At 47.5% G+C, this 22,734-nt stretch overlaps 1 protein-coding gene across 1 annotated transcript in view; it reads left to right on the top strand.

The window, feature by feature from the left end:
- The window catches only part of dtn (transmembrane protein 132C dtn), a 144,092-nt gene that overhangs the window by 102,657 nt on the left and 18,701 nt on the right, over positions 1–22,734 (top strand). The window contains exon 4 of the mRNA XM_033474364.2: positions 14,832–14,975. Within this exon, the coding sequence (XP_033330255.2) occupies positions 14,832–14,975 (144 nt within the window). The remainder of the gene's footprint in view (positions 1–14,831; positions 14,976–22,734) is intronic.

Raw genomic sequence — 22,734 nt, 5'->3', positions numbered from 1 at the left:
GCGAGCTCCTTTCCCGCGGACAAAAAGCGGGTCGGTGAGCGCGGGACAAAAATTTCCTAATTGGATGAATTGTCGAGCACGCGGCCGAACTTGTAGCCTCCGGTTGTTAGCAAACTCTCGCGACGATCGTCCAAGTCCGACGACGACTGTTCCGCGCCCAGTCACATCCCGGGAACACGTCCGACGATCGTTATCGATCGCGGCGTTCGTCTCGAAAACCGGAGACACCGAGAGAGACAATTCTGATTGGTGTCGTCTCGCGCGTTTTTGTATCTCCTCCGGGCTGCTCGTCGCGGAATCGAGCGACAATAGAGCAGAGAAAATAATAGAATAAGTGTAGGTTTTTTTTTTGAGTAATTTCTCCCTAATTCGCGCTCGGATTGCGCACAAAAGTGGACAATTTGGGAAGAGGAGGTACGATTATTCGAGCCTTGAGTCTGTTTTTTTAAAATATTATTTTATTTAAATATGTATTAAATTAAATATATCCATGTCAAAATTAGATATAAATTATATAATTAGATATATATTAAATTAGGTATATTGAATTAAAAATTGAATTAAAACTGCGATCGCTGTTACTCGATACATCGATGTCAAAATTAGATATAAATTGTATAATTAGATATATATTAAATTAAAAATTGAATTAAAACTGCGATCGCTGTTACTCGTATGTCATAAAGTATCAATATTAAACATATAAAAAATTATGAGATTCATTTTTACAAGATTGCACGCTATAAAATGTTAGACTTTATTACTTTACTATAAAATACCGCAGCAATGCCCACACTTACCCTAACTGTGCTCCCTGTTTGCGGACTTCAAGGAGTTTTCGCTGCTAAAAACAGCTTTGGCATTTCAATGCTTTTATTTTTATTTTTATTTAATCGCCATTTTCGCGCATTCGATGCCAAAAAATTGAGATAATTCTTGTGCCACTTTAAAAACTCTCGTCTTGCAAAGTGAATTTCCGTCTTTTAACGAATAAATTACGATTCGTTGAATTTAGATCGTAACGTTTGATATGCTTGTGATTCGATAAATATAAAGTTAGTTACGCTCGAAAATAAACTAAGGGCGCAGTAATTGGCTAGCCCACGGTAACCGGGTCCGTAAGTTTGTTGAAATATCGGTTTGATTTAAAATAGCCAAGGGGAAGCAAGGTATTCCAATTTAGAATGTCAGTTACAATTTACGATGACGGAGAAGAGAGGAACTCTTAAAAAAATCCTCACTTTTCGCAGAAGTATAATTTTCACAATTAAGGACGGCTCTTTTAACACGGCGGGAGCCGCCGCTGGGTAAAATTGACCGAAGAAGTAACCGAGTTAAATGAAGAAGATTGTTCGAATTTGCGCGTTTTATTCTCGATTCTGGTTCGACGAAGATCTTGAGATATATTTCAAATTTAGTTCGCATTTTAAAGCACTCTACCTCGATGTAAAAATAGTACAGTTGGAAAAAGATATTCCTAAGCTATGATTTTCAATATTTAATTAGAATTTCTGATTCTAATTTTGAGTGCGCCTCCGGCCGATTTAAAGCATTCAGCAACTTTTAACTCTTTGCACTCGAAGCCGTTTCAACTGCAAATCTCAAATAATCGTTCTGACTTACATTATGCTCTAATAATCTTGACAAACACTAACTTAATTTTCTGCAGATAAAAACTTGCAATTTTATAATTCCTCGAAATTTAAATCTTAAATTTACAGTGCCAATTTTAACCGTCCAATTAAATTCAGTTCGATATTATCCTTAACTATAATATCAATTATTAATTATAATATCTTAATTATAATTAATTATAATATATTAATAATATTAATTATATCAATTATTATTATAATTAACTATAATACTAATAAATATCAATAACAAGCCATACAATTTTATGAACTATTTAAAATTAATTAATCCCCCTGAAAACTAAATCAATTTTAATTCATCCGTAAAATTTAGACCTCGATTAAACAGCGCATTAAAAGTGCATATTGTGCATACGAAATTGAGTCTTGCGACGCATAGAACGGTCACGCTTTCAACAATTTGTTTTCAAAACCTGAACATTGATAATATAAAAATGATCTTGGAACGCGATATAACAATTTCACTGGTGTCTTAGAGTCTCCAGCCGAGCGCAAGGATTTAATTACACGGGAATTGTTGAAAGTGTACGCGTAGAACGTTAGCCATCGGCCATGATTTCGCCATTTTGCGTCAGGGTGCGACGTCCAGCACCGGCGTAGGGTGCACGCGGATCACCGGAGCCGAAGCACACCGTGCTCGCGATCAACCCTGTAAAAATTGGAGCGGCCCGGAGCACGTCGGCTCCGTTGGCTCCGTGGAAAAAAGAGCGCACAAAGCAGGCTAGTTAGCCTGTCCCCTTAACGAGGAATCAGAAGCGGCGCGGGGCGGGGTCTCGGCTCGCTTAGAAATTCGATTACCGGGCCGAGTTTACCGGGTCGACTCAGCCGGCCGAGATAAAGGAATTTTTGCTCGCATAGTCTTCCCTCCCCGCCTTTTATCCGAAAAAACGTCCGGTTATTCTGTTCGGCGTCGCTTCGACGCTCGCCGGGGCAATCCGTGCTTTATTTCCACGGTATCGGCTCGCACGTCGCCGAGGAATTCTCGTGAAAATCGCGGCCAACGCGCGGCGCGACGCGTTGCCTACACGGACGTGCGAGCCTCTAAAAACCAATTGTAGATCTAATTTATTCGAGAATAATGCTAAAACCAAATTTCGATCCAAATGCCTAGATAATTCGATTTGCGTTTAAATATAATAATATAATATATATCGACGCATCTTTAAAGGGAAATAGAATTATTATTTTATTATTATATATATCGAATTATTATATTATTATATTATTATATTATATATATATAATAATATAATAATTCGATTTCCCTTTAAAGATGCGTCGATTTTCGTTAAAAAGTTGTACACGATTTTATGAAAGAAAATTGTAGTCGACTTTGTCTTTTATCGAACGAACACTTTCAAGCAGATTTTCATTAACGTATTTATTTATTGTCAGCCGAGTACTGGCTCACCCTTTTGTCCGAAATATTTCTCCATTAATTAATTAATCGGGCCGCAGAGGTGCCCGAAAATTCGTGACCTTTTCTTTACGAAAAATCGTCCTCCGTTTCCTTGCATTGATTTCCATCGCGCAGCGCGTAAAACACGAGATAATGTAAAAATGATCAGATTAATATCGATCGAAAAACACGTAGTTGTTAATTAAAAATTAACCGAGGCAACGCTGTCGCTTCACAGATCGCAGCTTCTCTTTCGTCTAACGATGAAGAGTCCTTTGAATTTAGAAAAAATCCACCCCCTAAAGAACATTTAATATCCGCAAAACCGACGGTAAAATTTTGCTAACAAGTGCGCGACAGAATTAAACGAAAAATTAAACTTTTTAAAAAGGTTATTAACACCCCTCGCGCGCACAGCGCGTTAAGCGACTCGGCGGGGGGTTGAAAGTTGATTTTTCGAAGTTCGTCCATTAGACGATGTACCGCTTGTCCCTCGGGAAAACTCGCGCCGCAGTTTTTCCGGCGTGTGTCGCGACGCTGATAATAACAATAATAATAATAATAATATCCGATCTAATTTAATCATCCGCAAGCGGCGGCCGTGCACGCCGGATTATCCGAGCCTCTCCGGCGGCGGCGGTCCGCGGGGACCGCGGGCTCGCTGTAAATGACATTTATCTTGGAAAATAACCCGATAGCGCATAAAGCGACGCCGCGGCGGATGCTTGGAAACGCAATTGCGGCGTTTATTATCGCGTAACGGAAAAAGACGCGGTCGCAATCGGCGCAAAAATCCCGCGGGGAGCCCGTAGTCCGTTTTAATCAGGCTGATTCGGTTTTCCAATTGGCTCCGGTCGCCGCGGATTTCCCCGAGTTCCCGGGCGCCGGACAATTTTATCGATCCTCGATCATCTAAATATGGACAGAGAGGAAGCCCGAACGCGGTGGAAGAAAAATGAATAGTGGCCGATGAATGGGCGCAGGGAACCGCGGCGATGGATGCCACCGAGGATGGATCGGCGCGGCGGACGGGGGTTGCCGCGGCGAACGCGCGCGCATTTCGCGCGGCCGCGGCACACGGCCGCTCGCGCAGTCCATCTTTCTCCCTCCGTTTCGATCATAATTACCAGGCGAATTATCGGCGACAGGTTGAAGCTTAATCGAGCGAGCGTTCGTCGCTCGCGGACCAGTTACGCAATCGGCCGGGACGTCCGCGTCGCGTCGCGCCGCGCGACGCCGCGCCGTTTCGTTTCGTTTCAGGATCGATCCGGAGCAGCGGTGTGGCAGTCATTGAATAAATTGTGGTCGGCCGCTCGACACCGGTCGTTCGTCAACGCGATCCGGAACGCTTCGATACCGGCCGCTTTGCACGTCGCCGATTTCTATGTAAATGCCGATTTCGATCGCGGCCTCGCGGAAATAACTTGATCCGAGACTCGCGATTGGCCGCGCCGCGGCCGCCGCGCGGCCGGTTCATTTTCACGCCGGTGGCTAATTGCGGGGAGCTAAGGGGACGTCGTCGGACGCCTTGGAAATATCAGCCGGCACGGAGCGGAACGGGGCGGAACGACGGGGGAGAGAAATCGGGGAGGGAGAGGGGGCGATCGATGAACAATATTTTCGATGTAATTCCATCGGGATTTGGAGCGCGTATCCGCCCGCAGTCGCTGCAGAAAAGGGCTGCGCCGGTGCCTCCTTTGTGCTCACGGGCTCTTTTGAAAAGCCGGCCAATTCTTGTCTCTCCCCGATGCGGTGTAGCGCGCTTTTTTCCCGCCGTTCCCCCGCCGGAATGGCCTTTTCGCTCGGCCGGCGAATATCCCCGCAACCTTCCGTAACCCTAATTCCCTGCTAACCGGGTTTAACTTAATTATCCACGCGGGCCACGGGGTTCGTTTGCTCCGGATAATCGGCCTCGACCAGGTGTAATTCGATTTGGTGAAAAAGACGAGAGAGAGAGAGCGAGAGAGCGGGTCGCGCGAGCTCCTCGTTTGATCGCGCGCCCTCGCGGCTATCGATCCGCCGCGTCGCGTCGCGCCGCGCCGCGTGCTTCCGGGGCTGCGTGAACCCGCGCGGCGCGTGCAACACGGGGAAAACGAGGCCGGAGCGGAAGACTTATCCGGTCGACGCGCAGAGGGACAAATGGCCAATCTAGGTGGAAAAAAACCTCGTGTCAGGAAGTACACGCGGCGGCCGTAGAAAGCGTTCCGTGAACCTTTTAACCAGTTTGCCGCGGCGCCTGCTTTTCAGAGCGAGCACCTACACGCGTGTCGCGGGAATCGAGCGACCACGAGTATACTCGTCGAGCGCAGTGTGAGTGTGCTGTTAACCCTTTGCACTCGAGCGGTGGCTCTGAGACAGCGTTGAAAATTGTTGATCGTGTTGTAAAAATCATTTTTACGTTATCAGGTTTGTTTATGTATGAAAGGGTAACGGTTCTGTAAGTTACGAGTGACGCATAAACTGCACATAAAACTGCATATAAAATAGATACAGCGTAGGTCGGAAAAAACCATGTTGGATTTAGAGTGTTTTTTGGAATTTCATGGAAAATATTTTTCCCAATGGATTATAAAGGTGACACAGATTATCTTTTCATTGCGAAAGTTAAGAGAAAAATGTTAACTGGCTAAAATTTGTCTTCTGACACTTTCGACCGATAAGTGTCAAAAATCTGCAGTTTTTCTTTCTTAAATCTCTCAACGCTCGTAGCTCGTCTCTGGGTTAACCTTGTTTCGATGAAATTTTCAGTATGTACGTAAGTTCTCAAGATCTATAAAACGCGTCTCTCAAATTTTCATTGCAGACACGGATAGAAAATTTAAGAAACGTTGAAACTGTTTATTTCCTCCGTCATTTCCAGTAATGCTAAAATTAAAAAACGAACATTTCAGTCACACTGTATAGCAGCTGTTTCTTCTACCATCTAAAAAAAAAGAATTCAAGTCGTCCAGTCCAGTTTCAAAAATGTTACTGCGATTTAAATGACGTCCGTATACATTTCTCCACCAACCGTGCATACAAACGATAAATGTTTAATAATCAAAATCCGAAGACTCCCGTTTACATCGACACGGCATGCAAGTTAGCATAAATAATAGGATTTTTAACCCTGAGTAGGATTTTTCCCATTTAGATTCGCCGTTTGTCCCGCTGTGCGACGGCCACGCAAATCGAATCTGCCGCTTGTTTTGCATCGCCGATCGAATTAATCGGTCCCTTTGCCACCCGGCGAGTCGCTCCTCTCCTCTCCGCTCCGCTCCGCACCGTTCCGCGCCGCGCCGCGTCTATTTGCGCCCCGGGAAACGGTCTCTCGATAATTCATGCGACCGATTTTCGTGCGCCCGCTGCGAATATCGATTTCGTCCTATGATGCCCGATAACCTGTCCCTCCGCCGCCGCCCGACCCTCCACCGCGCGCGCCCCTCTTGCTCGCCCTTTTTCAAGCCCCGCGGAAAATACGAGAATCCATCGGTGAAACGAAGCCGACGAAGCTCCCGGCTCCCGATCGAGTTACCCGCTCCTCCTCCTTCCCGCGACTTCTCGTCTTATGATAACGTCCCGCGGCTTATCCGTCGACGGAATATTCGCCCGCGATTTTCAGCCGCGAACTCGCGAAACTTCTGCCGCGTCGCGAATTGAATAGGTCGTCCCGCGATTCGCGTCGCGAGTCTCCCCCTCCCCGCGAAAGAGATAATAATAATACGTGGCTCGAATCGGAAGCGCCTCCGCTATTTTACAAGTTCCAGGAAAGCCGCGGCATTCCGGCGAACGAAAAACGAGAATAGTTCTACAGGATGTTACAAAAATGTCTCGCAATCCGGAAATGGCGGGTTCCTCGGATCATTTGAAGCAACTTCTTCATTTACAAAAGTTTTCTCCGAGGCACCGTTAACGAGTTATTAACGAAAAACAGTGACCAATAAGAATCGAGTACGGCTGGTGCGAGGCGGACACTTGAATCAGCGAAGGAAGCCGGCTTTCGCACATTCGCTCGGTCGCCTCTCGAAATTTTGCTATGGACCTAGGTGGACCAGTTACTGAGACTAGTGGGATTCATTTCCGGACAGATGACAAAAATCCCGAAAATGAATTCTACTAGTCTCAGTAACTGGTCCACCTAGGTCGATAGCAAAATGTTGGACCAGTTACTGAGACTAGTAGAATTGGTTTTCCTGATTTTTGGGATCTGCACCGAAATCCATCCTACTAGTCTCAGTAACTGGTCCCCCTAAGTGGATAGCAAAATTTTGGACCAGTTACTGAGACTAGTAGAATTCATTTTCGGGATTTTTGTAATTTTGTCCCAGGGGATGTCGGACCGCGGGCCCGGGGTCTTGGCCGAGGTAGATACGTCGCTATCGAGATATCGCTACCAGGCTCGCGTGTGCCGCTGATACGCGGGGATCGCTCATCCGGCGCGGCGCGGCGTCGCGGCGCGGTTTGCCGCGCAAGATTGCAATTTAAGCCGCGCGGAGTTCGAGGCGACGGGAGAGGCACTTCTTCCGGCTCGCAATATCGGGACGTTAATAATGAGAAATCTGCGTGCCGGATCGGAGACTTGCTGCGCAATTAAAGCGACCCGAAAACTCGGATTAACGTAGAGAAAGAGAGAGCAAGACAGAGACAGAGACAAAGAGAGGATGGGAGAGAGGCAGAGAAAGTGGGAGAGGGAGTGGAAAGGAAAAAGAGTCAACGGCGAAACGACGGTAATACGTTTTAATTAGAGAGACGGAACGCGCGCGAATCGGCCGCGAGAACGCCTAATCCCGTCGTTGAGTGGCCCGGGGCAGGGGGGAGCGGAGGGGGGAATTAATCCTGGCCGCGTTAATTATGACGGGCGTCAAAGGGCGAGCGGAGTTTCCGTCGTCGCTCGGCGATACGATACGGGGCGTACGTACAGTGAAAAAGAAACGTTCCTTGGCACGCGAGCGAGAACACGGCGCGGCGCCGGGACGACGGGAAACTTCGTTCCGCAGCGAGAGACGCGCTCCACATTTCCAGGCAGCTGGATCAAAACGAAGTTTCGAATGGGACGCGGAACGGGCGCGGGGCAAACGCCGATCAGTAGCTTCGTCACGGAAGGGAAAATGCTGCTCGTGCGCCCGACACTCGAAAGGACGTTCGCCCGGTGCGGCGTCGCGACGCCGACTCGACTCGACTCGACTCGACTCGAATTGACTCGAATTGACTCGAATTGACTCGAATTGACTCGACTCGACTCGACTCGCGTACGCTCTCGCCGAGTCTTTGCTCTCGAGAATTCACGCTCTAGTTACGTGACCGGGTCACGGGGTCAGCCTCGGAGGAAGGCTACGGCGGCGGTGTAGGATCACGCCGGCGACTATCCGACGCCACGCTGGATAGATATCTACGCCTCTGTGCGCGCTCTTTGCCCGTCCAGCGTCGTGTCACGACGATCCGCCGGCAATCGCGATGCCAGCCCGCATCGCGGCACAGTATTTCACGGTTTGCGAGGCGACCAGACCCCGGGTAACTGGATCCTAACCCGAAATACATATATCCTTTCGGCGGTGGTTCTCTCGTTCGCGGCGAGCTTTCCGCGCGACTCGAAAGCTCGAGCCTCGGCTTTCGGCTCTGAGAAACAATGCGAGACGCCGCCTGTGCTTGTCGGATGTCGCGCGACGTGGAAATCGTTGTCGTTCTACTCGCTGGCCAGAAACGCGACGAGAAACGAACCGGAGACACTGCGAGCGTCGGTTTTAAGCGCGCGAGAAGAGAATCGGTAATTATAAAGAAAAACGAGCTGCAAGACTCGAATAATCGTATCTGCTCTTCCCAAATTGTCCAGCTGTTTGTGGACAATCCGAGCGCCAATTAGAGAGACATCGCTCTGTACACCGAGGCGCGCGACACGGCCGTGTAACCGTGCCGCGCGGATCGATCCCGTCTGAAATTGGAACCCTTAAAAAAGGGAAGCTCCGGACCCCCCGCTCGATCGAGTGTCAATCAATGTTCCCTTCAAAGGTAGACAGTTTGGCGCGGGCCAAAGCGATTTCGGAGAACCGTGGCCTGTGCACAGAGCGGCTGTCGGCGTGTAACTCGCGTCACGGGAGACCCGGTTACATGCTGCTCGCATTTTAAAGCGGCCCTGTATCCTCCTCTATTCTACCGGCCGCTCTCGAGTTCCCCGTGAAAAATGCATCCGGCGAGGCTCGCCCGGCGCCTCGCCCTTCTTCTCCGTTCCCGCGAAGTTCGCCGGGACTTCGGGACTCTCTGGTTCCGCGCGAAAGGGACTAGCCGATTAAGGTGGTGGAAGTTGCCCTAGGGCTTGCGAGAAAAACTCGTCTGCGCGAATGTCCACCCTGTGACTTGGCTGCGGGGGGAGTTGCAGGGTGAATTGGACAGCAAACGCGTCGACGAATTTGGTTGCATTTCTTTTTTTTCTAATAGGGTGCAGCTTGACGAGAAATCTGAGAAAAATTGAGCACGCTTGCGATGGTACGTTGTCTGGGAATTGTTATGAAAATTGATTGTATTTTTGTTTCCGAGAAATCTGCAGTTTATCGATGCTACTGTTCGGTTTTTCATTTTTGGTAGCCGCAGTTTGCGACCGGAAAATCGGAAGAAATTCTACGATATACGGCTCGACGCTCCAAAATAGGCTACATTTTTCTCAAAATTTTCAGAATTCCTCGAAAGGGAAAAACGGCCGGAGAAGCGCGTGAATCTAATTAATATAAAACTTGACCATAGTTCTGTTTCCAAGAAATCCGCAGTTTATTGACACTTCTGTTCGGTTTTTCATTTTTGGTAGCCGCAGCTTGCGACCGAGAAATCGGAAGAAATTCTACAATATATAGCTCGACGTTCCAAAATAGGCTACATTTTCCTCAAAATTTTCAGAATTCCTCAAAAGGGGGAAACGGTCGCAGAAGCGCGCAAATCTAATTTATCGCGAAAGTAGCCTCGCGGACAAGTAGCAGGGTTGGGGAATTTTGCACGGTCGTGCTTTCGCCGTCTAAGGGTCGATACACATCGTGCAACGTTAGAACGAAAGATTGCGCATCGTAACAGTTCCGTAGTTCCATCTCGCTTTGTTTTAATTATGGTCGAAGCAAGTCTGGTCCTGCAGGCGTGAACACGTTTGCCACACGGCCTGGCACGCTGCGATCACGGCACGCGTCCTGTGAACGCTGCAATGTAAATCGAATGTAAGAATGATTCAGCCTTGGTCGGCCTTGGAGCCCGGCCTTCGAGCCTGCTGGCACGTAGATGTGTGCCGACCCTAATCGGCCAGGCCTTTCGCGGAACCGTTCCGAAACGCGCGACGGGATTAATTCGTCATTGTGCCGCGGCGAACAATGGCGGGAACGGCGGTCGGAACGGATAAATGTAACGGCTAAAATGCGTTCTCTGTAGCAATTACCAGTTTCCAAGAATTTGTCCACCGTTGCATAAATCACCGGCGGGCCCGGGCTTTCCGCGTGGCCCGTGTCGCGGCTGTCCCGGTTTCGGGCGCGAAAGAGCGCGGGCGAGAGAGGCCGACGGGACATTTATTTACAAAATTTGTTCGGCAAACCATCGGAGAAATAGCCGAAAACTCTCTCTCTCTCTCTCTCTCTCTCTCTCTCTCTCTCTCTCTCTCTCTCTCTCTCTCTCTCTCTCTCTCTCTCTCTCTCGCTGCTGTGTGGGCATCGCTGCAGCACTCGCGCGCGCCGCAAGTTTTCCGGTGTAATTACGAGCGCTCCAGCTGGAGTGGATCGTCGACGCGCCGCAACGGTTTTCGAGGCGCGAAAGCTTGCGGAAAAAGCGATATGAACTCCGCTCGGAAACGACGATTTGTCTCGAGCCTCCTCCGCGGCGCTCGACTCCAGAATGGCCGCCCTCTCGAAGCCCGTATTTCAACGGGCCGCCTCCTCTCCGCCGAATTCAATTTCCGATCCGGCGTTTTGCAATCGCGGACCAAGCCGCGCGAGGATCCGCTTTTCGCGCGCGCTATCCGCCGGCGACGTATCCTCCTCGATCCTCCCCCGGCTCGATCCTCCGCTGTCGATCCACATCCTCCGATAGTAGGTCCTGCAAAATTCCTGACAAATTCTTCGTCGGTGCGAGCAAACATTGTCACGCCAGCTACCAAGATGAAACGTAATCTGCGATTTATTAGACTTCGCGCGTGACCCACTGGTTCGCGGATGTAGCTCCTTTCGAAACGGAATTGTCATTGTTATCATCGTTTGTTTGTTAGCAGACCCTTTCGACGTTAGAACCATCGAGCCGGTCGAAATGACTGGTTCCTGACTTTTTTCTTTTACAATTTCTGATGTAGAAATCGTATGAGGTTCTAGTAAATTAGGTACTCTTGTGTTGAACAATTTATTAATGCAAAAGAATAGCATGCGAAACGTTAGCCGCGATTAAGACTCGGTAGTTCTGGTTAATTATATTAGTAATTATATAAACGAAATAGAGGAGATCCAGAACAAAATAATGGTTACGGAGAACAAGATTTTAAGACAGATTCGTATCTGGAATTGGTTAAATTTTATTTTAGTATTATTAGTATTTTTATTTAGTATTATTTTAGTATTATTTCGATGTTCTTTCTTTGTTTGTGCACACGCGATTGCTATATCGTGTGCTATATTTGTTATTAATTCCTCTGTGACAAGCGATTTTCTTTTTACCTGTATACTTCAATAAATTATTATAATTATTATTGTTACTATTATTACCATTATAATTTATTAGTATTATTATTACTACTACTATTATCATTATCATTTATTAGTATTATTATTACTACTACTATTATTATTGATATCATTGTTATTTATTATTATTATTATTATTATTATTATTACTAGTACTATTATTATTGATATCATTATCATTTATTATTATTAGTATTATTATTACCACTATTATTATTATTGATATCATCATTATCGTCATAATTATTATTATTAAAATGCCTCAGGATGTTTCTAAAGAAATCAAAAGTGCTCGCTGAACTCGTTCGCCCCGTCTCGTCTCACAAAACCAAAAAGCGAACGTTTGCTCAGTTTCTCAGCGATTTCACTCGCGATATAACGCCCGATGAAACGAACTTATCGAATAAATTCCCCGCGAATGCATCCGTTCGATTTCAATAAACCTAGATAGAAAAATTTCGCGCACGTCATTGCGACGCGCACGGCAACCCTGACCTCAAGGAACGAAGAAGCAGCAGCAGCAGCATAACATAAATCCGTTAACGTTGATCCAGCGATCAACAGTTTCGCGCCGAGCGTCGCCTGCGCGTCCTGTGCGAAAATCAATTTTTAAATCCGGCTGAATAATTGAGCGACGACGGTGCAACGTCGTCGCGCTAAAATATTCAAGCATTTTACTTGTCGCGCGGCGATTTCGCGCGCGTACACGCGCACTAATATCTAATATTTATCAAAATATAAAATGGCCCTCGTCGATATCCTCGTCGCGGATGATATCGAGCAGAGATTAGCGCGAGCTGGCGTAGAGGCGAAAGATAGATGGATAGATGGAGGCCCGTGGTAGCTGGTTATATTGCGACGGGAACCGCGCTGATGAAACTGCGCCCCGTCCATGCGAAGGGTGCGCGCCCCCGAGCGACGCGAGGCGCGGCGACGTGATCGAACGGAAATCCGATATGTACGTACGAGAAAGGTGACGCTCCGTTCGCAATTGGCCCGGGATAATCGAAAGAATCGCGTGCCGGAAAAGTTGTTCGCTTCCTCGTTCCGAGGAGGAGCAGCAGCAGCAGCCGCGTCGTGGAAACACCGCGCCGCGGGGATAATTGGGCTAATTGCGAGCGCGCTTCAATTCACCCGCGCGGCGCATAATGGCTATCTAATTAGGCGGCGCAATTGCTAGAACGCAAACCGACGGTGCCCGAAATTCGTGCGTTTCGACGGCCGCTTTTACGATTGAAAAAACGCCATCGACGCGTCGCGTCGCGTCGCGTCGCCACGCCACGGATTTTCCTCTCATCCGAAGCGGAATCGGCGAGCGGATGGTTAATCGTCGATGCAGTTGGTCGTCGCGAGCCGATAATTGCCGAGCGAAATCGCGGCGACGTTATTGGGAACGTAGAAACGCCGAGGAATTATCTCACCCTTGAACTCTCGTCGTCGCGCTCTTCTCTGTCTTTTTGCCAGAGTTTTCTTCCCCCTCCCCCGCCGTCCTCTGCCTCTTCTTCTCCTTTTCTGTCTTTCTCGCTCGATATATATCTCTCTCTGTCCCGCGTCCGACTTGTTAAAGTTATTATCGCTTCCTATCTCGCCGGGAAAACTCATCGTTCTCATCCGCGTTTCGGCCCCGTTCTCTCCGCGTTTCGCGCCGTTCATATTTTATCCGGATTTAATCGCGACGTCGCGTGCGGTCTCCGTGCCGAGCCCGCGATTTGCCTGGTTCGACGAGTCGACGGAACGAGTCGGCGGCGAAATTACCGGTTTATTATATTCCAGAAAAATTACTCGCTCGTGCCCGCGCGCAGATCTTATCGTTCCGCCGGCACGAATGAAGTCATTTGGCTCCGTTACGTTCGTCGAATGCACACCGCCGCGAAAAAGATTTCGCGGGCACCTTTTACCGATTGTGTGTACCGTCGAGGATCTCTCGCCGCGCCTTGTGCGCGCCGATATCGCAGAATTGTAGCCAATGCGATTGCCAAATGTATTTATTTGACGGGCAATGCCCTTTCGAGTGTAATAATACAAATAGTAACGAGAATAATAAAGATAATTACAAGAATAGTAAAAGTAATAACGAGAATAATAAGAATAGTAACAAGAATATATATTCTTATATATTCTTATATATTATATATTAATATCACGGCGGAAATTAATGAAATTAATTGCATTAACTCTTTGCACTCGAAGCTATTTTAACTGTAAATATAAGATCATTTTTCTAACTGATAGTATTTTTATTTTATATTACAGAATGCATTTTACGCGTATGAAATTGATTGTTGGAACCCACGCAACAGTTACACTCTTAACAATTTTGTAAATCTAAACTTTGTTAATATCAAAATTATCGTGAAAGGTGATATAGCAAATATTAGCGTTGCCTCAGAGTCGCCACTCGAGAGAGTGCAAAGGGTTAATAAATTAATAATTCTCGCGGAGAGCTACCTACAGTTCTCTCTGTTTTAAATCTAAACTTTTTTTAATATGAAAATTATCTTAAAACGTGACGTAACAAATATTTGGTGGTGCCTCAGAATCACCGCTCGAGTGCAAAGAGAGTTAATAAATTAATAATTCTCGCGGAGAGCTAGCTATAGTTCTCAAATCGAGACGAAAATTGCTGAAATCGCCGACAAAATTACACAATATTTCTTGCAATATCGACCGAAGTTCGCGACCATTTAATAAAATTAAGCACATTTTATGCACTTACGGTAAAATCGGATAGCTGCAATTTCAAACAGCGCAACAATCGAAAGCATCCTGGAACGTCGTCGTATTACTGTTTAATCCATTAAGATCGTTAAGAGAAGAACAAAATTGCCGCTTGGTTTCTATCCTTCGCGATCGATGCAGACGATTTTTACTTCGCCCAAAAAGACCGCCGCGGTCCAGCGACCATCCCACTGATGCAATTTTGTCGACCGTAAACGGTACGATGGATTGCCCGCGCAAGAACCACGATTAAACCCTCCATGGGCGAGCGAGACACGGGATCGGGTTGGAAAAGTGTAGCGATTTCGGTTCCGTTTACGCTCAACGTCCGTTCAACGTCCATTTAACGTCCTATCAAGCTAATCACCGGCGGTGTTCCTTCCGCAGGGCCAGAGTGAAGTCCGGCGTGAAGGTCCTCGGAGCCTCGCCGAGCAGCCCGAATTGGACGCTGGAGATCGACATAAACACGAAGAACACGATCGCCCTGTTCGTCGCGAGGCGAAAGGACAGCGCGCCCCGAGTACCAAACGCGTAAGTACGTCACAATTTTGCCGAGGGGGACTTTTATTACACGAGCGCGGGAGAATCGGCGGCTCGTTCGTCCGTGGATTCCGCGGAAGGTCGGGGAGACTGGGAACGACTTGGGAAGCGGGGCAAAGAAAGCGCCAGAAGATCCGTGTGCGTACTCCCGCTTTATTACGTCAATCCGTGAAAAAACCGGCGGACGTGACGTCTGCTCGGATACATGCGGGCGCTGGTCGTGAAACGGCTGCGAGAGCACCCGACGGAATGCTCGTCGAAGAAATATATCGATGCGCCTGACACACGTGACACCGCGATTGTCGAAGATCCGCGTGCGAGGGGCCTTGAACCGTAGTCGATATGAAACGATTATGGTCGCGGTTTTAGCTACTTTGCTCCTTCAGAACCTAATGTGCTTAATTCGAACGAAAGATCCGGCAGAAAGGATCGCGTGCAAGATGATCGCGTTCTTTCTAAATTTTAGTTACTGTTGTTTAGTTTGCTGTTGCCTCGGCTGCTGTCTAGAGCCCGATCTGGGCCTTCTTGTGCTCCTTGCTGGCCGAGCTGCTCATCGATTCCTTGGGCGGCTGGTCTTCCACGGATCTTAGGATCCTCTTCTCGGGAAGCTGATTCTTCTTCTCTTCCGAAGATGAAGAGCTGCTAGAATCTTTGCCAGGTTCATCGCCTGCTAATCTCGGTAATCTTTGCTTGGGTGACATCTTTTCTTCGGAGGAGGAACTGTGAGCATCTTCCGCCGATCTTGGGGTCCTCTTGTCCAGAATTATGATCGTTTCTTCCGAGGACGAAGAGCTGCTAGAATCTTGTCCAGGCTTACCTCCTACTAACCTTGGTATTCTGTGCTTGGGCGACATCTTTTCCTCGGAGGATGAACTGTGAGCATCTTCCGCTGATCTTGGAGTCCTCTTGTCGGGAAACTGCTTCCTCATCTCCTCCGAGGACGAAGAGCTGCTAGAATCTTGTCCAGGCTTACCTCCTACTAACCTTGGTATTCTGTGCTTGGGCGACATCTTTTCCTCGGAGGATGAACTGTGAGCATCTTCCGCGGATCTTGGAGTCCTCTTGTCGGGAAGCCTCTTCCTCATCTCCTCCGAGGACGAAGAGCTACTAGAATCTTGTCCAGGCTTATCTCCTACTAATCTTGGTATTCTGTGCTTGGGCGACATCTTTTCCTCCGACGAAGAACTATGAGCATCTTCCGCGGATCTTGGAGTCCTCTTGTCGGGAAACCTCTTCCTCATCTCCTCCGACGATGAGGACGAGCTGTCATTGTCAGGCTGAGCCTGCCGCCTCCTGCGGTATTTAACTCCTTTACACCCGTTGTCCCCACAATCTATCCTGTTCTCCTTTTTGTCGTCGTCGTCACTATCGTCGTCGTCGTCGCTGTCATCGTTCCCGCACTTGCCCTTCTTTTTCTTGTGCCTCTTCTTGCACTTATCATCGTCACTGTCGTCGCTGTCGTCGCTGTCGTCGTCCTTGCACTTGCTCTTCCTGTGCTTCTTCTTCTTGCACTTATCGTCGTCGCTGTCGTCGCTGTCGTCGCTATCGTCGTCCTTGCACTTGCCATTCTTCTTCTTCTTGCCACACTTATCGTCGTCGTCGCTGTCGTCGTCGTCGCTGTCGACGCCATTCTTCTGACACTTGCTCTTCTTCTTTTTGTCATCGTCGTCGTCGTCGCTCGAAGAACTGCTGCTGCTGCTGCTGCTGCTGCTGCTGCTGCTGCTGCTACTGCTGCTGCTGCTGCTGCTGCTGCTGTCGTCATCCTTCTTCTTCTTGGTGTAACGAGCCATTCGTTTCAGCAGCTCTTCCTCTTGCCTGTCGAAGAACTCGTCCAGATCCTCTATCCTCACGGTGTTCTTTCCGCCGGTCGCCATCGCGCCGTGCGACTCGTCGAACGATTTTCTCGATTCCTCGCCGAAAGGGTTAGAGACGTCCTTCGGCGTCTCCACGCGTTCGCTCGGGATCAAGACGTTCGCCCCGACATCCGGCTGGTTCTCCTTGTCCCACAGCTTCAGGAAATTCTGATACGGGTTCGAATCGATCAGCGGGTGCGCCTCGGTGTAGATCACCGAGAAAGCCGCACAGGAAATTATTATTGCCGCGCTAGCGCGCATTCTGGGTCTTCTCGTAAACGAACTCTCTTTTTCTTATTCTCTCTCTCTCTTTCTCTCTGGAGCGCGCCCGTTCGATACGTCGATATCGAATTCGTCGTCGCGACCGGCCGCCGCGCTTTTATAGCCGCGAACTTCGATCGCGATCGATAGAGATCCGTGGCCAGGGGTGCTCACGCTCCCGTCGGATGCTGATGGATCGCCGCGCGCAGACAATGATTACGCCGCCTATTGGGTTAGCCGGAAAATTGCGCGGCGATCCTTCTTAACGTCGTTCCAGCGCGGAATTGGCTCTGTCCTCGGCCCGACCCTTTTCTAATCTCGGCGGAGCCCGCGCGATCCTGATAGCGAGACAAACACCGCGCTCTTTTTACTACCCCTTTTAACTCGGTTACCTTCCACTCGAACCTTTCTCATCTCTCTTTCTCTCTCCCTCTCCCTCTCTCTCTCTCTCTCTCTCTCTCTCTCTCTCTCTCTCTCTCGTTCTATCTCGCTCTCGCTCGCTCGCTTTTTCTTTCTCTCTGTTTTTCTGGGTCGAGCCAGTGTTGCTCGAAATAATTGCAAACAGTTAATTGTCCTCCAAAAAACAGAGGCCGCGTATACATCGGAGCCGGAGGAGCCGGTGGTGGCCGTCTCATTTAACCCACTCGTCCCGTTCTTTCGCCGTTCGAGAATTCTCCACGGTTTGTTTCCCGAACGGCGCGGCTCCTTCCCGTCGTTTTGCTCCCCGTTTACGCGCGACGTCACAGTTTATCGGATCAGACAATTTTCCCGAGGGTCGCATCCGGGCTCGGTTGTCCTCGCGAAACGAAGGAATCGATTCTCTCTCTCTCTCTCTCTCTCTCTCTCTCTCTCTCTCTCTCTGTGTGTGTGTGTATGTGTATATATATATATATATATATATATATATATACATATACCAACCAATTCACCGAGCTGCGACATAATCCGCGATTCGAGATTCGAAAAGCCGCGCAGCACGCCCGAGGCTGTTCCAGGGTGGGAAAGGGGTGGCGTATGCAAACGACACCGTAAACGAACGCCGGGAAAGCCGGGGAAGACGCGAGGAAGATTTTATCCGGCACGTTCGTTTCGGTGGCCCGCGCGGAAAAAGTAAAAGTACCGCGTGAGTACCACTGTATCGCCGAAGTCGTTATCGCTGCTAACCCTGCGATGCTCCGGTTCGATTTCTCTCTCTCTCTCTCTCTCTCTCTTTCTCTCTCTCGGTGATCTCTGTCTCTCTTTCTCTCTCTCGATGATCTCTGTCTCTCTTTCTCTCTCTCGATGATCTCTGTCTCTCTTTCTCTCTCTCGGTGATCTCTGTCTCTCTCTGTCTCTCTCGGTAATCTCTGTCTCTCTTTTTCTCTCTCGATGATCTGTGTCTCTCTTTGTCTCTCTCGGTGATTTTTGTTTCTCTCGGTGATCTCTGTCTCTCTTTCTCTCTCTCGATGATCTCTGTCTCTCTTTTTCTTTCTCTCGGTGATCTCTGTCTCTCTCTCTCCCTCTGGCTCTCTCTCTGTCTGTCTCTCTTCTCTGGCTCTCTCTGTCTCTCTTCGATTCGCTTTGCCACTCCTCCAGCCTCTTTTTCCGCGAATCGCGCGGAATCGGTGGAGCTGATTAGCAGGGTGTTTCTCGGACCATCGATCGCAAAAATAGGCTGCGTCGAGACCTATGCTCCCGATAATCGTTCATCCGAAGATCTTCGTTATCCTCCCGACGATTCGGCGGCTTCCTTTCCTTCTTCCTCCTCGCGCTTTCCTCGTTCTCTTATCAGCGTATTGCGAACTATTTGCGTGTTACAGCGACGCATGCCAAACCTTCGGCATCGCTGATCGCGCAGTTTCGAATATTCTCTTCGCAAACAGTTCCGATATACGCGGCCGATACATCGGCGAACAAAGGCTCGCCTCTTACGTCGCGCGACCTACATCGGTCTTTTGATTTTTCTAGGATTTAAGGAATCGCGCGTTGACTTTCGTTTTCGTGTCTATTCTTCGGCTTCTCTCGATCTCTTGTCCCGAGCGTTTCTCGGCGCAGATTATTATTAAATCGAGCGAGCTGGTCATTTGGCACGCATCTTGGTCGATTGCGGGGTTCCGGGAAATCGATTTGTTAAATAGTATATACGATGAGTAAATCGATTATCGGAATTCAGAATTGATAGTTAGTTCGGTTTTATTTTCGATGAATTGTTGATGCGATAGCGCGAGGTGATGGGTCGAGGTTTAATCGAGGTCCTTCTATTGTACTTGTCGCAATTCGTTGGAATAATCGAAGATCGAAATAATTTCATTTAGTCTAACTTAATTCAATTTGATTTAATTTGATTTAATTTATTTAGATGTATATATATTATTTATTTATTTATATATATTATATATTATTTATTTATTTAGATTCTAACTTAATTCAATTTAATTTGATTTTATTTATTTAGATGTACGGATAAAAACCTAGTTTTTTAGAACGCAGAACTAGAAGCTAATACTGATGTAATACAGAATCTGCGAATCAGCGATTTAGGCGAACAGTTTATGTAAACTGTGTAATAAAGAACGAGGAAAATTCAATTCGCTTAATCGAGATTCCGCTGTAGATTGTAAATATTTTCATCTTCTCGCGTAATACAGAACTTGGCGAACGAACTTTTTTCTTTTTTTTGAAATAATAATTACACGTGGATATTACGCAATTAAATACGTATTTGAAATGCTATTTCCATATGTAAATATCATTTCGAAAAGCGTTTAATTGCCAGACGCGTGGTATCGCGCGAGAAGATCGAAATATTTACAATCTGTTTGCTATTTCAGAGGTCTATTTTTCGCCGGTCCCGTTCGATTGCTTCTAAAAATGGGACGGAGATCGTGACGACTTCGAAACTTGCTTTATTGACAGGCGACGAAACGACGGCGATATGTTATTTATCCTTCGTAAGTGTGCGTGTCAATTCTGTCGAGTAAATGACATAACGTCATTATATCGATTTCTACTTTTCATTCTATTGACAATTTATTATTAGTTTGTTAGTAGACGTTCCGATGTTAAATAACGTACAACATTATCAGATATGTAAATTCCTGTAGCAACAACATCAATTTTGCAATTTACAATATGTATTTTCGAATTAAATCACTGTTTGCGTTATACTCTGCAAACTAAAGGGTATTTTGCTCGTTCGATTAATAAATAATAATGGTAAACATTGTGTGTGGCTTTCAGACGATAGCAACTGTGGTTTAGATTTCGCAGATGGTTATTACAATACTTTTTATTATTGTAATACTTTCTATTGATATAATACTTTTGACTTATCTTAACACTTATTCTATTATTATATTACTTTGGAGATTAGATGGTTATTACAACACTTTCTATTATTATAATACTTTCTATTAATATAATACTTTTGACTTATTTTAACACTTATTCTATTATTATAATACTTTGGAGATTAGATGGTTATTACAATACTTTCTATTAATATTTTTTTAATTCTGATTCTATTACTATAATACTTTACAGATTAGATAATTATTGCAATACTTTCTATTAATATAACACTTTTGACTTATTTTAACACTTATTCTATTATTATAATACCTTGGAGATTAAATGTGGTTATTACAATACTTTCTATTAATATAATACTTTCGACTTATTTTAATATCGATTCCATCATTATAAAATTACTTAAAATTATTATATTATCATTATCATAAATTCTATTATTATTCGAAGATTCTTCCATTACTAAAATACTCAACATTTCCAGTTTTCAAACAATTAGCGACACACCGATTTTGCCAAAAACAATTACACTGCACAACGACATAAAACAATTACAATTACAATACACAAAACAATCTCGTCTCTAATTCCAGTCCGATTTCCTAAAAAAAGAAAAATCGATCACTGCGCGTCGGTGAACCTCTGAATTTCACTTCGATATCGCGGCACCCACGTCAGCTCGCAGTCCCGCATCTCCACATCTTCTATCCCGCGGAACGATTATCATATTTTCTGTTGCTCGAAACGCGCCGGATTACGAACGGACGGTCGACGAGCGATTTTCTCGCGCGAGATACGCGAACAATGGGCGCCGGTGTGCGCGGCGCTTAAAGCGCGAATCTATCGACTCGAGAATTACCGGTGTGTCCCCGCGGCTAATTTTATTCCAGCATCCTTTCGCTTCTATTTCCCTTCGATCCGGTTCCATTTTCGTCGGGCGTCTACGTCGCGCCGGACGCCGCCCGCCGCGCCTCTCTCCCAAGCCCCCGGGATTCCTTTCTCCGGGAAGCGTCGAAAAATTCCCGGTTTAATTCCGTTCGGTCTCTCTCCCCTTCGATCCACGGATCGCGTCTCGATCAGTTCGGAAACGGGATTGGGCAACCGGAGGCTGCCGCGATAACACGTTCCGCGTACGCGGAAAGCCTCGCGAACCAGGAAAACGAACTCTCGTTTCGTCTAAACACCGCGCGGCGACGAATTATCTTTCTCCCTTTGCTCTCTGGGAATTTCCATCGCGATGCGCCGAGCCGCGTCGAATTTCCCGTCTCGGATCTCGAGATTTCTTCTGATCCATCCCCCCTGCCGCCACCCCCGATTCCTCCGGATCCTCGAGCTCGCCTCGTGAAAGGAAGCCAGACGCGTGCTACCCTTCAATCTCATCGGGGAACCGTCTGCGAACACGATCGCGTCTCGTCCCGTAAATCCGGCTGTAACGGCCGTCCATTTCGCCGGGATCTCTCTCTCTCTCTCTCTCTCTCGTTCACGCCCAACCGCGGACCCGGCATAACGACCTGACCCACGGGGTCGTCGTCGTTGCGTTTCCACGTAACGCCCGGTCTCGCAGCGCCCCGCGGCACCCCGTAGCGCAACGCCGTGTGCCGCATGCCGTTACGTAACCCCGGCCATTTGTGAACTACAAACACCCCCATCGTCTCCGCTAACTGTTCAAATTCTCGTCAGCTGCTCGAACCCGCCGGCAAACTCTGGACGCGACGGCGCGGCGCGGTGCGGCGCGGCGAGACGCGATGCGGCGGTTTAGCCCGCCGATTACCCGGCAACTCCCCATAGAAAACAAAAGAGCCGGGAGACACCCCCGCAATCCTCCCGATCTATTCTCGCTGCAAAGATCGGCCAGCTATCGACCCGGCTGCGCACCGTCCAATCGCTGCGCCAAGCAGAGTTCGTTTTCTTTGTTTTTCTTTTTTTATTTCGAACGCCGGCTTCAACCGCTAATCGACTTGATCGGGGTTATAGAGCGAGCCGCGTTTTCCTTGTTGCGAGAGGAAATGGGAAGTGTTATTGTTTACTACGGGATTTTGCGAGCAGTCGAGGATAGATTATCACAGCAATGTCTCCCTAATTGACGCTCAGATTGCGCACGAAAATGGACAATTTGGAGAGAGGAGGTGCGATTGTTCGAGCCTTGCGGTTTATTTTTATAGTTATATATTGTCCACAATTATAAGAACGAGCTTCAAGGCTCGAATAATCGTGTACCCTCTTCCCAAATCTGGGCGTCGGTAAGGGAGACATTGCTGTACAGTAATGTCTCTCCAATTGACGCCCAGATCGCGCACAAAAATAGACAATTTGCGTTTACGTATCCCCTCCCCACCCACTTATTAGCT

The sequence above is a fragment of the Megalopta genalis genome, chromosome 4 (assembly GCF_051020955.1).
Source record: "Megalopta genalis isolate 19385.01 chromosome 4, iyMegGena1_principal, whole genome shotgun sequence".
NCBI lineage: Eukaryota > Metazoa > Arthropoda > Insecta > Hymenoptera > Halictidae > Megalopta > Megalopta genalis.
This window is presented reverse-complemented; position numbering and strand designations above follow the sequence as displayed.